Source organism: Stenella coeruleoalba (assembly GCF_951394435.1).
Source record: "Stenella coeruleoalba genome assembly, chromosome: 16".
Taxonomy (NCBI): domain Eukaryota; kingdom Metazoa; phylum Chordata; class Mammalia; order Artiodactyla; family Delphinidae; genus Stenella; species Stenella coeruleoalba.
Window position 1 is genome coordinate 38812958 of NC_137162.1, and position 13901 is coordinate 38826858.

General features: G+C 37.4%; 2 protein-coding genes across 5 annotated transcripts in view; one reads left to right on the top strand and one right to left on the bottom strand.

Moving 5' to 3' along the window:
• Window positions 1-8431, bottom strand: part of A1CF (APOBEC1 complementation factor) — a gene marked incomplete at its 5' end in the record, with an annotated part of 48578 nt that extends 40147 nt beyond the window's left edge. For both annotated transcript variants that reach the window (XM_079899918.1, XM_079899917.1), the window contains one exon: window positions 8333-8431. In XM_079899918.1, coding sequence (XP_079756044.1) covers window positions 8333-8431 — 99 coding nt within the window. The remainder of the gene's footprint in view (window positions 1-8332) is intronic.
• The window catches only part of PRKG1 (protein kinase cGMP-dependent 1), a 1402246-nt gene that overhangs the window by 63296 nt on the left and 1325049 nt on the right, over window positions 1-13901 (top strand). For all 3 annotated transcript variants that reach the window (XM_079899910.1, XM_079899911.1, XM_079899912.1), the window contains one exon: window positions 5310-5388. In XM_079899910.1, the coding sequence (XP_079756036.1) occupies window positions 5324-5388 (65 nt within the window). In that variant the 5' untranslated portion in view covers window positions 5310-5323. The remainder of the gene's footprint in view (window positions 1-5309; window positions 5389-13901) is intronic.

A 13901-nucleotide genomic window follows, 5' to 3' on the forward strand; every position in this document is an offset into this window, starting at 1 on the left:
TGCTTCTCACTGAGCTAGTCTAGTCGAAGCCATTTGTAAACTCTGGGATCCTAAGTCACTTATTTTTTATTGCATTATTTGTAGGAAAAATTGTAATTTGAAAAATACCCAAGGAAATTTACTAAAGTACATTATACCAAACCAGAGAGAGAGGGGAGCTAACTTAGTTTGAGGCACACTTAGCAGAGGGATGGTCTCCTGATCAGATCTAGTGCCATGCTTTGTACCTTATGGCCGATACATATCTATTGAGGAACTGAATAAATTAGAATTAAAATATGCAGTTGCAGTGAAACTCCAAATAAGAGAACACACCTAGAAAGCAAAGTTTGAGAAATGGGAATTAAAGTCTGTATTTTATTCTAGTTTGAGGAAATTGTTCCGAGGAACAGATTGATGACTGATTAAAAAAAGGAAGAGAAGGATGAAGCCCGCTGATTTCTCATTTATCTGCTGTAATCTTACTGGATCTTTGAAATTAAGACACACTAATATCTTCACCGCTGAAAAGTGTTGTGCATTTTACAAATATTTTGGTGAATCAGTATCACCCAAGTGGTCCCCTCTGTCAAGGATGCTGTTTTGTCCTTGGCTCCTTGCAATGTTTGTTTGCTCTCATCTTCTAAGTCTCAGCTTCAATGTCATCTTGTCTGAAGAAGGCCTCCTGCCATTGTCATTTAACCTGATTTATGACATTCATAGCACTCAACATGATATGTCATTATTTTATTTCTTGTTTATTTTCTGTTTCCTCATGAGTAATTTTCATGAAGGCAGGCACCGTGTCTCTCTTTGTGGAATCAATAAGTGAATGAATGAGGGTTTAGACTTCATTTGGTGGGTAGGACAAGGAGGGTTGCTCCTACTTCCTTTAAGGAATCTTAAATGCTCATCTATGTTATAGGAAGTTTTCTTTAAAAACTGTGAATTAGGCATAGAGAACAGACTTGTGGTTTCCAAGGGGGAGAGGGAGCGGGTGGGGGATGGATTGGGAGTTTGAGATTAGCAGATGCAAACTATTATATATAGGATGGATAAACAACAAGGTCGTACTGTATAGCACAGGGAACTATATTCAATATCCTGTGATAAACCATAACCATAATGGAAAAGAATATAAAAAAGAATATATGTGTGTGTATATATATGTATAACTGAATCACTTTGCTGTACACCAGAAATTAACACAACATGGTAAATTAACTGTACTTCAATTTTTTAAAAAAACCTGTGAATTAACTTATAGCAGAGTACTAGATTAAGGATAAGAGTTAGGGAGTCAGCAAACTTTCTCTATAAAACGCCAGATAGTTGATATTTTAGGATTAAAAAAAAACCCGACTTTTTTTTTTTTTTTTTTTTTTTTGCGGTACGCTGGCCTCTCACTGTTGTGGCCTCTCCCGTTGCGGAGCACGGGCTCCAGACGCGCAGGCTTAGCGGTCATGGCTCACGGGCGCAGCCGCTCAGCGGCAAGTGGGATCTTACCGGACCGGGGCACGAACCCGTGTCCCCTGCATCGGCAGGCGGACTCTCAACCACTGCACCACCAGGGAAGCCCAAAACCCCGACCTTTTGAAATTGTGAGAATCACTCATAGCCTTCAATCACTACAAAAACAGGCTGTGGCCACATTTGAGTCGTGGGTCAGTTTGCTGACCTCTGGCTTATGTCTCTACTGAATTGTATAACTCTGGGGCTTGTCTTCCAATGTAAAATGGAAAGGGTTGGATTATACCAGTATTAAATATACATGTAGTAAACATATAAAGAATTAGAAATAATAGCCTAATGAACCCAAGCACCTATCATCCAGCTTCAATAATGAAATTTTCCTCATGAAATTTTCCCAACTTTTCTATTCCTAACCGAATGCTTCTTATAAATTTTTTCTACTTCATGAGATTTTTTTCCTTGACATAAAAATAATCCATATTCATTATAGAAAGTTTGGAACATAAAGAACACAAGGAAGAAAAAACTACTCTCATCAGAGATTACATTTCATTATCTCCCAATATTTGTGTGTGTGAATAATTTCTTAAAATATGATCTGTAAACTGATACATACAGTTTTGCATTCTAATTTTTAACATTAAAATTTGGACATTTCTGCATGTCTGAAATCACAGTTTTACATGACTATATAATTTGGAAATATAAGGATGACATATTTTATATGACCAGTAATATTTTATTGGACACTTAGGATATGTCCAATATTTTTAAACAAATTCCACTATGATGAGCATCCTTATGTCTAAATATTTGTCCTCATTCCTTAGGTCAAAGACTATGGTCAGTTTTAAGGCTCTAAACAGAAAGGTAACACCCACAGCTATATTGCTCACTTAATGCAGTCTTATAGTGTCCTTTTAAATTCTGGGTAAATTCATTTTTATTTCAACTACTTGCTATGCATTTTAGGTCAGCTGCTACACCTTATACTTCTATAATGCCAAGGACCAACACTAACACATTGTGTTCAGTAATAGGGACTAAGGAAACAGACAAACAAGAACAAAAAAACTTTAAGGACAACCACTGGATTAAGCAAGCAATGGGACTGACATACCACGTAAATATTTGTTGTAATAATTTTTAGAAAGTAGATTATCAGGGCTTCCCTGGTGGCACAGTGGTTGAGAGTCCGCCTGCCGATGCAGGGGACACGGGTTCGTGCCCCAGTCCGGGAAGATCCCACATGCCGCGGAGTGGCTGGGCCCATGAGCCATGGCTGCTGAGCCTGCGTGTCTGGAGACTGTGCTCCGCAACGGGAGAGACCACAACAGTGAGAGGCCCGCGTACCGCAAAAAAAAAAAAAAAAAAAAAAAAAAAGAAAGATAATAGATTATCAGTAGGGTAATTGGACAGTGTTAATACACACCATACTTTAAATCACTTAAAAATAGTATATAAGTATCTTGAGTCTTCTTTAAAAAAATATTCAGACTACTTGAGGGTGATCTTTATTAGCTATATATTTAGCTTTCCTTGTAGTAGAATTAAAACTGATGTAAACTGACTCCACGTTGGGTGGAAAGTTTTCTGAAAATGTTCATCTATGAAAATGTATTTTTCTAGATTTAAGGAGAAAATTCCAGCTGAAAGAAGCATCGCGTGTCACAGAGTTGATGACCTGCGCTAGTAATGCGCTCTGGAGGAAAGGTTCATCATAATGTGATTTTTTTTTTCCTTTGACTCTCAAAGACATGTATAGTAGTTTTAGAAAATCTGGGAAGTACAGTTAAGAGTGAAAAAGTGAGGAAAAAAAAGCCCCACACATATTTCATTGCCTGGAGAAAAAGTCTGTTTACCAGCTAACATAGTGGCACACATCCAAAATCTTTTTGTGTGGCATAATGCAACTAAGTTGAAAGTTTAACTTGTCAATATTACACAATTTTTATCAATAATATTTATTGAACCTGTATATGCAGAGTATTGCATTAATGTTCTTTCATTCTTTAAAGAACTTTGATAAAAATTTTAGCCATGAATTCTAAAGATATCCAATTGTTATTAAAAAGATATCGCAAAGCATATTTTCAAGCCCTCACAAGCACGTTTTATTGCATCAGTTTGTATATAAAAGACTGGCTCATGTTATTAAGTAACCTGCAAAATTCTATTTTTGACCACTGTATTTGTCCTGCTAGTGATAAGAGAGCACAAATTAAGTCACCCTCTCTTTTTCAAATTCTTGTTTTGCAAGTATTCAGCATTCAATATCAGAGACTGCAAAGAAGAGCAGAAGCAAATCCTTCAATCCCTAATTTAGCAAATACCATAACATTTAAAAATATCATTTTATAGGTATGCTCCCTGAATTGTATTAATATATTTACCTTCATTTGTGTACAGAGATTTTTAAAAAAGTAAACCCAATGTTCTTTTTTTTTTTTTGATGACGATACTAATGTTTTCTCTAATCCAGAGTAGGAAGACTGCAGTATTGAGAAGGCTAAAGGCTTTTCCCTAAATGGCAGTTTGAAGCTATGTCTCAATACATGCTGGTTTCCTCTTCCAATTAGACAAGTTTGCTGACCAGTAACTAGATTGAGCAGATGCTAGAATCACAAAATCTTGACTAGGAGTGGGGTAGGTCCTAGCCAACCTTCTGGGAAATTAAGGCTGAGAGCAGTTAAGGGACTTGAGTTTGGGATTAACATATACACACTACTATATATAAAATAAGTAAACAACAAGGACCTACTGTATAGCACAGGGAACTATACTCAATATATTATAATAACCTACAATGGAAAATAATATGAAAAATAATATATATATATATCACTGAATCACTTTGCTGTACATCTGAAACTAACACAACCTTGTAAATCACCTATACGCCAATTTTAAAAAAGGAATTAAAATATAGATCATACTTGTGTGTGGTAGGTACTGGGTTGAATAGCAGGTCTCTGATTTGAAGTCTTGGGTGATTTTCTACACTTTGCAGCCAAAATCAGAAGGTATTTTCCAAATCATTCAAAGTGGTTGACCCAAGTCATGTATATATTTACATCTTGATTAGAGACTTTAGATCTAGATAGCTAGGTTTCAGAATTTTAGGTTTCTACATTACTAGAAAATTTCTGTTCCAGTAGTCATTCTGCTAACAAATAATTACTTAAAGTGAATCATGTTACAAAGTTTAAGCTCAACAAAATATTTTTAGCACGCTCTGCCATGCTAATCTCTCAAACTGCAGTCTTAAAGATAACATTATAACAGCTCTTAGTTCTGTAAATCTTGCCAGAAATTTTGGCCAATTGCAGTGGAATTAAGATGGCCTATAAATCTTGGGCAAGCTACCTAACTCCTTGAGCCTTGTTTTCCTTATCTGGAAACTGGAGATGATCATGGTAACTACCTCATAGTGTTGTTATTAGTATTAAATGAGTTAATAGACACAAAGCAGTTAGAATATAAATGTCCAGTAAATGTTTACTGTTTTGTAATTGTTATTAACTTGTGATCTAAAACCTCTATTAATATTTTCTGAATGTAATTGAATATATAAGATCAAAGTAATAGGCAGTTTGGCCGTATATTTTTAGGGGTATTATATTTGAAAACATTTAAAATGATAAAAGTAAAATAGCCTTATTGTTTTTTTCCTTTTTAATGCAAATGTTCGTAAATTATTAGGTTTATGAAAAGATCTCCATTGCTGTTTGAGTCTCCTTTAAAAATGTATTGTTATATGCAAGCTTTTTTGCATTGTTCTAATATGTTAAAATGTTCTGTTCTGCAGAATTTTCTAAATGATCACTTAATGACTGTTTACGTTTCATTTGTAACAGGATTTTAAGATGGAATGGGATTATTTTGGCCTCTGGTTTGGATACGAAACTGTCACTGGACCACAAGCAGGACAAGGAGGTAGGGAGAAACTGTTTAACTGTTTGACATTCTTTTTTTTTTTTCCGGTGCGCGGGCCTCTCACTGTTGTGGCCTCTCCCCTTCTGGAGCACAGGCTCCGGACGTGCAGGCTCAGTGGCCATGGCTCACGGGCGCAGCCGCTCCACGGCATGTGGGATCTTCCCTGGCCGGGGCACGAACCCACGTCCCCTGCATCGGCAGGCGGACTCTCAACCACTGCGCCACCAGGGAAGCCCTGTTTGATGTTCTTAACTGAACATCCCCTACCCCTCCGCATCCCTGAATTTAGAAAATAATATTGAAGAGTTTGAAAGGAATTTTTGGAGTTGACTCAAAGATATTTGGAGCCCACTGCTGGTGTGTTGTGAATCCTAGTTCCCCCTAAGTGGGAGGAATTTTGAGGTGCTTCTCAGCTAACCTAAAGCAGGGGAGAGGAATAGGAAACCACTCAGAACTTGCTATGTATTCCCTGCTGTTGGGAACACACGAAGCTGCTGAGTCTAACTCAGTCCTAGAGTATCTAATGGCAAACAATGGGCTGGCCTCCTGCTTTGATGGTGGTGAGAAGGAGAGCTCGTTGCTTTGTGTCACGTGCACTTGCAGGTTTTACTGGGTCAGAATGTGTGTTTCCAGGGGACTAGAGTTTGGCCAAATGTAGGAATCAGGGGTCATTTTCCATCTTCTCCAAGAGGGATGCTTGGGGTGTCGAAAAGAGCTCTGCCAAAGGAGACTGAGGCCCAGGGAAGGAGCCTCTAGCTAGAGCAGAGTGTAGCCAGTTGAGAGACCCCTGGCAATGGATTTAAGGAGGTTTTTGATGACCTTACAGAGTATCCCAGGAGGTTTACACACCTGCTGGGCCCAGAGCCCAATGCCAAAATCAGTCAAGTAGAAACTTTCCTGTCCCCTCTCCTTTGCTTTCACCCCTTTCCTCTGCTCCAGCTGAGTCAGGAATTCTAGTTAGGAAACTGGTGTCGGAAACTATACTTCTGAAAGCATAAAGGAGAAAAAATAGAAATTGCCCTCCACCCTGACATGCCTGGAAAAGGGAAATGGCTTTCACTTGGAATAAAGTTAAGTTTTTATTCTACTGGACAAGACATATTCATTATTTAGTGGAGGATCTTTTATTAGCTGAAAGTTACCAGAAAAGTCATGAGACTTTCCCTGAAATTTCATCTGGGGGGAATGAAAGAACCAGTGCCCAGAATAAAATTAAATGGACAGTTTATATTGTTTTAGGATTATTTCTCATAAAGTTCTGTTTGTTGAGTATACTTATATATTCATAGTTAATAATTTCCTTTTATACATTAGGTTTATGATATTGAGATATTAGAAATAGCGTCACACTAGAAAGGCTTATATGTTTTCATCATTATATTTCAGATCATTAAAGGTTTGTTTCCAGAGGGGAATATACTTATGTATGAATATTGACTAATTGGTTTTCAAAAGGGTTTAAGTGCTTTCCACTACCACTATCTTTGCATGAGTGTTTCAGATACAAAGCAGTTAAAAAGATAAACTGATATAAAACATTTTTGATTTTATAACATTTATGAAACTGCTGATTATAAAAGATAAAAACATTTTTTCAACTAACTGTACCTGAGCAGATGTAAAAAATTATTATTCTAAGTGTATCTGTTTTATAGACCGTAAACTCTATAGAATTTCCTCTGTGGATTATGAAATACCCCTTTATGTGGGAAAAGACTGCATAAAAATTTTCAATCAGGCATTAATTTTGAAGCACATTAAATTTGGAGATGAAGACATTTAAAAGTTTAGTAATGATCCTAAAATAGACTTTTATTAAGTATTAAAAACTAATAATACATTAGTATCTCCCTTGACTTAAATGAAATTTTAGAAGCCTTCTGTGAAATACTGAAATCTTAAAAAAGTCTAAATAAATACTCTTCATTAGGATGAAAAATTAGAAATAACTTTGAGCATTATATTATCTCTAACAAAGTGTGCCATGACTTATAAGATTATTGCAAAATGTACTACATTTAGTTTTCAACTGATCTGACAAAGGAACATGTAATAAAGGACACTATTGTATATGTTATTATTACCCACTTATGACTTTTGTATTCATAATAGCACAAAGATTTGGTTAAGTTGGGAAAGTATGTGATAAAATATAATAGCTGAGCAGTAAACTACTTTGTCTTACTGTAAAAAGAACAACATTAAAAAAAAGCAACATTATTTCTTCAAGTAAGATAATTAACTTATATGTCTAAAACTAGTTTGTTTTTCAATATATCATAAGCTCTCTAACAGAGGTTATCATAAAGACAATAATAATGTACAGACAATTCATAACAACCAGTGATAATGAATAGATAGTTTTAGGATAGTTTTTCTTCTTTCTTTTTCAAAAATGCTGAACATGGAGAGAAATTATTATATATCCTAAACAGATTGGATAGGTGTTATGAGAAAACATCCTGGAATAGCTAGGTTGACCAGATGGTCAGTTCTTGGATCCTTCATCTAGAAGTTGTTTTACATCTGCTGTCAAATATCTCTCTAGAAACTAAGGCAAGTTCCTGGATAGTTTGTTTTCTTCTGGTTCTTGAAGCACCAGCTGGGTTCTCGTTCACTGACAAGCTCTGGGTGGTGAATTCCAGCTGCCTTTTCTTATACTAAACTGACCTTTCAAAACTGTGATAGTCTTTATGACTGTTAACACTAGTTCTGCTTCCAAATGGCAAGGCAAAATTGAGTTGATAACCCAGAGTAGAAAGAACATCACCTGGGAGATCACCTACAAAACTGAAATGATCCAACTTCCTTCCCCCCTGGAAAGGAATGTCCAACTAAAGAGTTATACGACTGATCGATCACATTTTGCATGTTAGGATCGCTAATATTCCCACCACTCTGAATTCAGTGGTGAGTTTCAGCAGATGGCACAAGAAGTTCCTACCTGGACCAAGCTATATCCTGTGCGCTGGACCAGTGCGCGGAGGGCTGCTTCCTTCTGGGTGCCGCTCAATCCATCCCCGGATTTGTGATTTGATTCCATTGAGAGTGATTATCAGCAAAAAATCAGGTTAATTAGGGTTGCTCACTGAAACCAAATTTAAGATAAATTAAGTAAATTACTATTACCAAGTCCAAACTTGTCCTTTTCATGAAGGACATCTTTAGGAAACATTCTCTATAAACTACTCATTAAGGTTAGAGCAACTAACAGACACCCACAAACCAGGGCAGTTAAATAACCTCATTAAAAAATTTTTTTAAAAATGTTCAATTATAGTTGAAATTTAGAAGTCAACACTGAATAATGTCCTTTTTCCACTTAGAATGCAGACCAGTAGTTCTCAGTCCAATTATCTCAGAATGTCACCAAATGCTCAAAAACAAATTCATTCTTGCCAATTAAAAGTATGAGGAATGGTCCTTGCAGATGTGGGAAGAAAGCACCATTACTAAATCAAATTGACGAGGATATGGTATGAAGATCCTGAAAGTTTTAGCTTCATTTATCTATTCTGTCTGTTACCTGAGACATTTATCTACTTATTCTTCAAAGATAAATTTCTAGATCAGAGTGTGCTGGTATCAGATGTACAGAAGTCATCATGCAAACCACTCTGTAATAAAAATGTCACATGGGTTTTAACAAAATAAGAACAGTGGATCCTTTTGAATGGTGTTGGAAGGGCCTACTGACACCTGGATCGTATATCACATAGACCACTCAGAAAAGGACATGAAGCCCTTTGTAAAATCTAAGAAATTAGGAAAATTTACATATGTCCATGTTGATCTATGTAGATGTGAATATGAAACTTCAGCATTTCATTATCTATACTTCCTATCAGGGAACATGGTTTGAACCCCATTCCAAATCTGATGGTTGTTCAAATTCACAGGTTCCCAGCACAAGGGCTTGTCCATGGTGAAGGTCCCAGGCTATGATGGTGCGAGCCCCTGGAGGCTCTCATGTACAGAGGGGAGTGCATTGACCCACTGGATTAGAGTGGGAGTGACTCAGTGAAGGTTCCGGGCTGGGATTTCTCTCTGCTTGATGTACTCTGCCAACCAAGACAAAGGAAGCTCTTTTTACACTGATTTGAATCACATGCAAATATAATGTATTTCACTATAGGCCCTTTAAGAACTTTTCTGTTCTATGCATTGGGATTTCCCATACCACTTTGATTTTCATTTAAAGGTTCAGGGTAAAGGTACCATTAATAATACAAGGAATGGGTAAACAATTGGGTGACAAAAGTGAAGCCGAGATAATCTGAGTAAAATGCAACTTCAAAGTATTCTATTATGAAAGTAATAGAATAATATAGCGGAAACTAACACAACATTGTAAAGCAATTATACTCAATTAAAAATAAAGTTCCCAAACAATAGACAAGCATCATCTAGAAAGTAATATTTTCAATATAATTTAGAAAACCAAATTTAAAAAAACAACTAGATTCCAGCGAGAATATTCATTAGCTGTTACAGGGATAAAACAATTTCATGTTCTGTATATAAGCATGGCCATTCTTGCCCTAGACTTTTCTCATAATTCTTGCTTGCTTCTGACCCAGATCAATTCAGTTTTCAATCATTCATTCTCTCAAGAAGTATTTAGTTAGTGCTGTCTATATGGCAGCTTCACTCCCTGCCCAGCTTTAGGGCATTGTGTTTTATGGACAGCTGGCTAACTCAGTTAATACACCGGTCTGTATTGTCTGTTACTTTGCAAAAGGCAGTGTTTTGTTTGTTTGTTTGTTTTAATCTTTTTATCTTGACTAAGACAAATTGGAAAGTATTTTCTGATAATGGTGGTTTGATATATATATGTAGCAATTCAGATTGGACGTGTAGCTTTAGTGACACATTTATAGTGTAAGTACTCTTTCTATGGATACTACAAGGTAGGCATAAAATGAGACCTATATTCAGTTTTTAATCCTAAACTGCTGGTGAGTACAGTCATAGAAATCGCTGTGAAACAATACAATCCTCTTAAAAGATGAAACTACAAAAGGCGTTTTGTGCCACTTGCAGCAACATGGGTGGACCTAGAGATTACCATACTAAGTGAAGTAAGCCAGCCAGAGAAAGACGAATATGATGTTGTTTATATGTGGAATCTAAAAAAAAAAATATGCAAATGAACTTATATACAAAACAGCAATAGACCCACAGACACAGGAAACAAACTTATGGTTACCAAAGGGTAAAGAAGAGGGAGGGATGAATTAGGAGTTCGGGATTAACATATACACATTATTACATGTAAAATAGATAACAAGCAAGGACCTACTGTATAGCACAGGGAACTATACTCAGTATTTTGTAATAACCTATAAGGGAAAAGAATCTGCATAAGAATATATATATATATTCAGTTTTGTATATATATATATGTGTGTATGTATGTGTGTGTATATATATATATATATATATATATATATGAATCACTTCACTGTGATGTACACCTGAAACTAACACTAAGTTATAAATCAACTATACTTCAATAAAAAATATAAATTAAAAAAAGGAATTTTGAAGATTTACAAAGAAAAACTAGCCTTTAAGACTAATTCTAACTCGTGCACTTTTCTCAAATGTTACTAAAATTGCCTTTTCATCAGGATACTCTCAAATGCTCCCACAGTGCTGGATTTAACCTGTAAGAGCAGTGAGGCCATGGATGGACTGGGGTCTGATGAGGTTAGTCTTGCATGTCTTAACAGAGGTTGGAAGGCAAAGTCTGTTGTCTTCTAGCCAAGTTGTGGGTTTGCTCTTTGCTGAACTTCATCTTCTCCATCGAGAGATAGCAATTCATGGTGAGACAAGTTTTATTTGTAAAACCTGCCTTTAGTTTCGGTTAATTATTAATAAAGGTGATTAAAAATACTTTGACATCAGAATGGTCTTTTGATCACACATGGGTTCACTCTGACATTATTGAGAAAATCTGTATAATATCTCAACATAGAATCAGGTCATTGGAAATCAGGACATAGAAACAAAATTCAGAATTCGCCTTAAGAGACACTTGATCTTCAATGTTTGTTTCTCAAAAACAACCCCCTCTTTCAACATTGACTTAATCTAAGGAGTGAACTCGAATCCAAGATAAATATTTTCTTAAGCAAGTCAAACTTTTGTTTAAAAATTTGGTCAAATTTGAAAGAAACGTTTTGCAATACATTTTCTAATTTAACACCTTGCAGATTCTTCAGATCTGAGCTACTGCATTTTGAAGAGTAGTTCCCAGTGTACTTTATTGAGGCAATAGAATTTGAAACCTATATATAGCAGGCATTAAGACCATTGGAGCTAAAGGAAAGCACTCATAAACATGTATTACTTATTCATTCAAAACTTGTTTACTGGGTACCTACCATCATCCAAGAATTTTTGAGACACTGGGAATCAGAGAGCAAAACAAACCCCTCTCCCCGCAAAATCTCATGGAGTTTTATAGTGGTTGTGAGAGACAGTAAACAAGATAAATGAGCAAAATATACACTGTGCTTATGTTAATTTCTGAGGAGAAAAAAATAAAGAATGGAAGAGCAATATGAAGTATATGTGTTGGGAGGAGGATGGAATTTTAGATAGTGTGGTCCTGATACAGTGAATTTGGAAAGGAACCTGGGTGAAATGAGGGATGTATTTGGGGGAGAGCATTCCAAGAAGTTGGAGGGCCCTGAGGTGGGAGCTTGTCGATGAAACAGTGGCCTATGTGGAGAGGATGGAGCTGAATGAATGAGAGAATGGGAACTGGGGTCAGGGAGATAATGGCGGACCAGGTCATGAAGGATCTTGTAGGTCACGGTAAGGACCTTGGCTTTTGCCCTGAGATGTGAAGATTTTACTTATGTTTAACAGACTCACTCTAACCATCGAGAAAACACTGAAGGGAGTCAGGCAGCGTTGGGGCTAAGGTGAGGCAAGGGAGGTCAGGCAATCACTCTGATCCTGTTTTTATTTAAATTTTGCCATTTTGTTCATCATGGATTTTTTTCCATTGATTTTTATTTTTTTTTAACTGCATTAAAATATCATTTGTCGGGCTTCCCTGGTGGCGCAGTGGTTGAGAGTCCGCCTGCCGATGCAGGGGACACAGGTTCGTGCCCCGGTCCGGGAGGATCCCACATGCTGCAGAGCAGCTGGGCCCGTGAGCCATGGCCTCTGAGCCTGCACGTCCGGAGCCTGTGCTCCACAACGGGAGAGGCCACAAAAGTGAGAGGCCCGCGTACCGCAAAAAAAAAAATCATTTGTCTTAATTACTGAGTTTTTTGATGGCTCTTACATTTTGCATTTGAGGCAGTGCCTCACTTGCCTTGCTCTGGTTAGAGGGGTCGAGGGGAGAAGCAGGGAGACCAGTTAGAAACACTGCGACATCCGGGTACGAGAGAATAGTGGCTTGGATTAGAGTGGTGATAGTGAGGGTGCTGAAAAGTGATCGAATCTTGGAATAGATTTTACAGATGAGTTGGATGCATCGTGAGAGAGAAAAACGAGGAGTTGAGGATGACATCGTTTCTTGGCCTGGGCAACTAGAGGAATGGAGTTGCCAGTTTACTGAGATGAGGAATAACGAGTGTGGAAGAAGAGCAGGAGCTCAGGTGGAGGCACATTGATTTCGAGATGCCCATCAGGCAGCCACGGGAAGAGATTCAGTGCACAGTTAGATATCTGAGTCAGGATGTTACGGGAGATTTACAGACAGGAGATATCGATTTGGTGGCTATCTGTGTAGAGATGATGATTAAGCTGTGAAATTGGATGAAATCAGTAGGGACGGAGTATAGAAAATAGGTCCTACTTTGGGGTACTCTAACTTTTGGAGGTTGGAGAGACAAGGAGGAATCAGCAAAGGGGAATGAGATGAAGCAGCCGGGTAGGTAGGAGGTAAACCAAATGAGAGAGGTGGATTGGAAGCCAAGAAAAAAAAAAGGATTTTGAGATCAAGTGCGTGGTCAGGTGTGCCAAGACCTGCTAAGTCAAGGAAGATAAAGCCTGAATAGGGATGCGGACCCTAGAGCTAGACCTCCTGAGTTCAAATCCTCATTCTGCCTCTTACTCTGCGCCCTGGAAAAGTTTCTTAACCTCTTAGTAACTCAATATCTTTAACTGAGGAAGCAGTAACATGTCTCTGGGGGTATTGTATTACATGAGTAAATACGTTGGAAGGGCTTTGGACAAATTCCTGGAATGTAGTGAGTGCTAGACTATTGTTAGGCATAGATAAGTAAAATATAAAAGCAGAAAGGGAGAGGCAATCACCCCAACTTCTCAGAGATTGTGCAGTAAGAAATTCCAGAGGTTCATGGAACAGCACGGTTATCTAGATGAGAATGGATGAGGGAAGAAAGGGGCAAAGAAATGGAAGTTGGATGGAGAAAGAATACAGGCAATATTATAGGAAAGAATCATGGACTCCTCTCCCCCCAGCATCAGTTTGCTCATTTGTGAATTGGGGTAACAGGCAGGCTGTGACATTGCTGTTGTGAAGGTGA